General features: G+C 32.0%; 1 protein-coding gene across 1 annotated transcript; it reads right to left on the minus strand.

Annotated features, from left to right (window-relative positions):
• On the minus strand, nucleotides 452–1,280 carry LOC104731771 (transcriptional regulator SUPERMAN-like). The gene has a single exon (XM_010451252.2). The coding sequence runs from the start codon at nucleotides 1,201–1,203 to the stop codon at nucleotides 595–597; it is 609 nt and encodes a 202-aa protein (XP_010449554.1). The 5' UTR covers nucleotides 1,204–1,280; the 3' UTR covers nucleotides 452–594.

Here is a 7,088-nt window from a genome sequence, read left to right on the forward strand (position 1 = left end):
AAATGATACTTATGACCATTTGAAAACTCGTCATTATAAGATCCATACATCATTTTAAATATATAGTTAAATATTTAATCAAAAAATAATGCATGTACAAACTAGTACTTAACGTGCCATGGGACTAAACTCATTTCTATATTTAGATATATCTTCATCATTCCAGTACTTCAGAACCCTAAAGCATATATATAGAAATAGTAAGAACAAATATTCTTTTTTGAAATGGGCGAAAACATATTGGCATCTTCTCTTCTATTGAAGAACGGTTTAATTGTTTAATTATATCTAATTTGTTTTGAGCATTCCGAAATCAATTACTGATAAGGTTTATTACTTTTCAAGAAAATCCTTGCTAAACCAAGTATATCATGGGACAGAAAATACAAGCCGGTTCGTTGTCTGTCGATTTTAATCTCTATATATGTAAACTTATTGTGAAACTAGCAAGGAAACAACAAAGCATGAAATCGAATGAATTTAATTGTGATACACAATTCAAGCCAAATTGAATTCAGAATTTAACAACAACATGTAATTAAGATTTAAAGAACCTGTGTGTATGAATTGATATTAATGTGAGAGCCTCGAGTGTCACGGTGGATTTTGCCCTAGTCGAAGTTCAAGATCAAGCTCATCCACCGATGTACCTGTCGTCTCTTTCATCGAGCCAATGCTCTCATCGTCTCCTGTTGAATATTCTATAAGCCGAGGAGGAACCTCCCCCGGAGAATTCAACACCGAAAACGGAAGGTTGCTCGAAGGAAACGAAGTCGTACCATAAAGATTCACCATATCACCGGAATTACCAAAAATGCCACTAGGGTTTTGCAACTGGTAGAAATGAGACAGACCTTCAATGTTACTCGCCGTGGATTGGATTATAAGTGTCGTAGGCAACGGCGGAGCACAAGAATTGAGTAACGTCCCGCCGCCGCTTCTAGATGCAGCCGCAGCGGTGGGACCTTGATGAGCCCTAGATGAGGCGCGGTCACGGCGGTGGACATTCATGTGACCGCCTAAGGCTTGAGCAGAACGGAACTCCCGGCGGCAGAAATTGCAAGTGTAAGATCTTGGAGGCCATGTGGTACCAGAGATGTTGCCTTTAGTGTCTTGCTCGAAGGCTTTGACTTCCCAAGACTCATCATCTTCCTCCGATTCTTCAATTTTGTTAGGGTTCCACATCCATGCACCACCGTTCATTCAAGGATGAGTTTTCTAAAAAAAAGGGAAATCTCAGTAGAGAAGATGAATAAGAAGAAGATGGGGTTGGTGGATAATGATGTAAATAATAAATATAAAGATGGACCCGAAACATATATAGATAGGTCACTTATCTTCAAGTTATCATTTTTCAGTAAATGAAAAAAATATAATTTTAACTATATTTTACTGACAACAAAGATTTGATTATCACCTTTTAATTTCAACAATGAAATGTTACAAACATATTTTTTACTGAAGATAGAAATTAAAGTTTTTTGATCATTGTCTTTTCGTTACAAACATATTTTTTAGCAACTATATAGCATTTGTTAAAAGAATAACTAAAAATATGAAGTCTGATTTATTTATTAATTAGTTGCATATATTTACGTCTTTTCAAAAATTACATTACAATACATATACAGTATATATTTACGCTTTAAATGTGTTCATCTTCCCCTGTCAAAAAAGAAAGATGTTGTTCCTCGCCTATCTTAATTGGTACTTAGTAATAAAAAGGACATTAAGTCCCAGATTGGGATTGCTACGCATCTAACGTAGGGAACCCAATTACAAACGAAAACAGATGCATATTATATAATACTATAAATGGGTGAAGATTTAAAGAGAAAAATTAAGTTGGTTGTGACTTTGATGTCCTATGTAAGGTTAAGACAAAATTTGTTTGCTTTAAATGGTGAGGCAAAGATCTTAGCTTTGCGTGATCACTACTAAGATTCTCTTGTTAGAATCTGACAAATGACTTATGTAGCTTTACACTGTCACATTATCACCATATATTTTCGATAATTATCCTACATATGGTGACCTACAATAAGACGAAAACAGAAGAGCTGAAAAGGATAGGCCTTGAAATCCGAAAGATATTTGCCATATTAAGTTACATTCACATTTCTTTCGTTGGGAATCTAGTTAGAATTCAACTAGATCACTCTTTCGGTCGACCATTTTCATCTTATTTGTTTTGTCATCTTTTTCAATTTACTAAAAAAAAACTGGGAATGTTTTTAAACTTGATATTGTATAAGATTTGATTGAATTTAAATATTTTTGAATTTTGAAAAATTTGAGTGAGCTTTTAGGATATTTGATTATTTGTTACAATCTTTGTTCAATTTTTTTAAAATGACCTTAATTACATATAAATTTGTTTTGAAATTATTTTTTGGGTTTTAAAATATATGTAAATTTAACAGGGTCTCAGTGCAATTTGTTGCACATATCTATTGCCACCCCTGTTTTTACGTTAAAAAAAATATATATATGATTTTGTGAGATTTTGTTATTAAAACTTTAGATGATTTTAGACATTTACAATATGTATATTTGGATCTTAATTTATTATATAGTAGTATATGATTAAAATTGTAATTAATTAAACATGGTGAAAAAAGGAAAAAGGAAGAGTTGATATAACTAAAACTACTGTCCAATGGCCCATTAGGGTTTGGATTTAGCGAGGGTATAAATATATATGGCGATTTAGGACAGTCGGCACGAGAGAAATCAAAATCCCTAGGCAGAGATAGAAAAAATCATCGACAAAGATGTCTTCCTCGGCACGAAGCGCGTTTGATAATCCGAAAGCAATCAGCGTCAATGATTTCATCAAGCTGGGAAATCGGGTGTTTGGGGATGGTCCGCCACCGTCTCCGGAGACCATTCGACGCACCTACGAACGACTTTTGAATGAACACGCCGGCGATGATTGGGAACTCCGGGGTCGTCTCATCGATAGAGCTTAGGCTAATTTCAGGGTTCTATACAAGGCTCAACAGCAGAGTATCCGAAACCAAAGGCTTGCTGAGGACGCAGCCAGGGGAGATACCTCATCGAACTCGGCAACAAGGTGAAGGCTGATGAGGTGGACGTGGAGAAGGAGGCTAGTGAGGATACGGAGAAGATGACTAGTAACACTCCCTGAGTTTTGAGATCACTTACTTCTTGTTTGTTTCTAAATCGTTTTTTTTTTTTTCCATAATATTAAGTTAAACCAAAGCCTTATTGATTTTAGGGGATGTGTTGAAAAGCTCTAAACGTAGCCTAAATTAATGGTTTAGCTTCCGTCTCGTCCTTAGTTCTCATGGTTATATCCTTCAATGCATAACTTTCATAACATAAGCACCGATTAATAATTAGTGATTGATGTTTGCTTTAATTTTTTCTTAAACAATGATAAGATATATATGGAACTTCTCTTTGACTAGTCGTTTCTCTGCTATAAAATAAAAACTACATATTGTAAATGACTTTGAGCTTCACGTTGGTTGTCTTTTGCTATGCTGTAAAATATTGTAAAATTACCCAAATTTTGTTTTTTTAACATTTTTGTCCGAAAGCCAAATTGCACGGATTTGGTGAGAATGGTGAGAATGGCAACTGAGATGAGTAATAGTGGTCCACTTGCTCCTTCTCAATTACCCAAAATTTTAATTAAAAATCTCACAAAATCACTTTTTAAAAAAATATAAAAACTTTAACAAATAATCAAATCTCCTAAAATCTCAAATCTTTCAAAATTGTAAAATATTAAATTCCAACCAAATTCTCTAAAATATCAAGTTCAATATACATCCCCTAAAAATGAATAAAGCTTTGCTTATATGCTAAACTTTATGCGTTATCATCAACCTCAGCTTTTGGAGACTTAACATCGTTGCTCTTGAAAACAACTTAGCCATAGTTATTGAACAAGTTGGCGAACATCTCATCGGTATCTTCACTCACATTCTGCACAAGACAGCTTAATATACCCCTAGAAAGGGACTTAATTCTCCTTAGAAGTATCAATGATAATTCTTAGCTCAGCCCAAATAATGGTCACTGTGGATAGGCGCTTGCTTCAAATGGGCCATTGGATAAGTAGTTTAGGCCTTCTAACTATATTTAGAGAACCATTTTGTTGAGGTAAACGACTTTCATTAAAATATGAAAAATCATTCAATTTAACTACTATATAACTGAATAAAATGTTATTTAGTCCTCAAATTACATCTTTTGCAATATAATCTTACACAGCCAATCATAATTTTAAGCTTTTTTTTTCGTCAATCACTTTTTAACAAGAATTTTCACAAGAAAAAAAATATAGTCGTCCATGGTGGAGAAGATACTTGTTAAGGAAAGAACTCAAATATAGTAGCCAAAAGTTCGTATGTATCTTCATTTTTAGGAATCATAAGTTTCCAACTCACAACTAACTGGAAGTGGTTGAAAAAAATGTAATCATTTCTAATATGAGACATTCTAACATTCACAATATATATATATCACTCCACTCATTGTAATACCATTTAATTATAAGTCATAAGTAGAAATAATTTTCTGAGTAACACCCACACCCAAAACATCAAACCAACGATCTACAAGTCAAAGAAATTAAAGCTTCCATAATTTTCATCACCGATTTAAACAAATGTAATACTTATTTGTATATATCATCAATATTATATTGTGTGTGTGTGTGTGTGTGTGTGTGTGTGTGTGTGTGTTTATATTGTGTTGAAGGATGAGAATAAAGGAAAGATAGATTAAGGGAGAAGCAAACAATGACGTTTTGCCAGCGAAGCTTTTGGGAGCAAAGAGAATCCTTTTGCAGCTATCAAACGACCGCTTCTCCCGGACGACGACGACCTTTGGCCGCCCATCACATCTACAGACTTCATAGAGCTTTCTATATATTTTAAATTCATACAACATATATATATATATATATATATATATTATGTGATAAAATCTGATGTTATGTAAAGATTTTTTTGTTGACATAGATATCGTTCAAGATTTCTTGACGCATTGTTATTTTGACTGTAAAAAAATTAACATGATGATTACATGTTCTAGAAAAATAACATGTGTAGACTTAGTCATGATTGATTAAGTTATCATATTTAATTTCTCCAAGCTATTGGCTATTGTTTATTCACTAATTAATACGTGTGCTTTTATCATATTGCTTTCTGTGAAACAAAAAAATTGGTTAATTAAGACCTAATCTGTCCATTAGTGTTCTTATCATAAACAATGACTTGGTGCATGTCGATGACATAAAATTAATATTATATATAGAAAAAATATCCATCATATGTATAGGTCAGTTATATACAATCGATTAGGATTTAGTTTATAGTTTATACTAAGTTGAGTAGCTGATATCGGTCTTAATTAGGATTATAAACTCTAAGAAGAACTAAAATATATATGTACACAATATTTTTGGATTAGCTCAAATGATGATCACATGGAGGGAGTCATGGGATTGGGATATATAGATGTTTGAGCTGCGGGAATCGCACGTGCCCACATGGCAAGTTCTGACTCTATTTGGCTAGATTTTCATACGTGGCATCTTCGGAGTGATCGAAGCCTTTTGAAAAGCACGTGATGCGTGTTCGTATTGGCTATCTATCAAATCCTCTTGCCTTCGTGCCCGTACTTGCAGGTTTATATAAGCACACGGACACTAATCTTTATTTTCTTTTTGTTAGCTACTCTAGTTTATACAAATTGTTAAAACGAAAAAAATCTAAATTCCAGCGTATTTAAATTCCATGTTCTGTATTTTCTGACAGTCAGATATAAAAGTTTATGATTAGATGTAAAAACATTAGGAGTTGAATATGTATTGGGAGTGATTGGTAACCACTTTACAAAAGTGGTACAAAGCTGTACAAACATACAGCTTTAAAATTTACCAATCATCAAAACTTTACCAAAAACTTTATTAAAAACTTTACTCGCAGCTTTTTTGTACAGCTTTCATTTAAAGTTTTTTCTTACAACTTTGCACTATTCACTAAAAGCTTACAATTTCAGCTTACAGCTTTTCTGTACAACTTTAACTACGTTACCAATCAAACCCATTATACTGGAAGAAAAAAACAAACGTATATGTATATTTATGTCATCCAAAAATAACCGTAAATCAATTAATACAATGGAAGAAGAAAACACAATTGATCAGAGTTGCTATCTGTGTTAGACTATCTTAGTATTCTTATTTCTTCAAATTTTTAATAAAGTATCTTTGAACCTTGTACACGTAGTAGTGCATGTTTTAATTGGGATTTTGACAATCTCGTTTAGTTTTTGACAACAAGTATATAAAAATGGTTCATTTGTTATACCAATAATTAAGTATCTGCGTACTATTTTTTTCAGAAGTACTGTTTAGGAAAGTGTTTTCAAGCATGTGAATATTGACCATTAATAAAGTGCGTTAAAATAAGATTACTGTACATAAATAGTAATATTTGTCAACTAAACTATATATATAAAATCTTCTTTTGTTAATAGATAATTTTTTTTTTGTCAAACTTCAATAGATCATTCATTATAGAATTTTTGGTATAAAAAACACACACACGTTATTCTTTGATTAAATATATGGGTGGATATTTATAAATTAACATATATATATATATATATATATATTCTACTATTAATATGTGGATGTGTGCATAAAAGCTATAGAAAATTATGTATATGTCTAAAAAATATGAGGAAAGTGTTCATTACATAATGATTGCATAGTAAAAACATATCATAGTCTCGTGGAAATTTTTATTACACCAACCTTTCTCAATCAAAAAAATGGTTTAAAAAGTAGGTTTTATAATAATACTACACAAGGAAAGTATCAATAATAAAATGCATATATATATATATATATATTTGTATTAGTGTATCTAACTTCATGCTGTTATAAGTATTCTTCATGTTACTCTAATTATGTCCCACTTTAAAGGGGTTTAACATTAGTAATTTCAGAATTCAGTATATGTTATGTTATTTAATTACACAGTTTCACACTATTTAAATGAATAGAGAAATCACTATTCGGTCATTCTATTATGGTTAAA

This window comes from Camelina sativa, chromosome 12 (assembly GCF_000633955.1).
Source record: "Camelina sativa cultivar DH55 chromosome 12, Cs, whole genome shotgun sequence".
Taxonomy (NCBI): domain Eukaryota; kingdom Viridiplantae; phylum Streptophyta; class Magnoliopsida; order Brassicales; family Brassicaceae; genus Camelina; species Camelina sativa.

Bases quoted from the DNA above. Each gene is read 5' to 3' on its own strand.
- LOC104731771 (XM_010451252.2), bottom strand. From the start codon at position 1,203: ATGAACGGTGGTGCATGGATGTGGAACCCTAACAAAATTGAAGAATCG.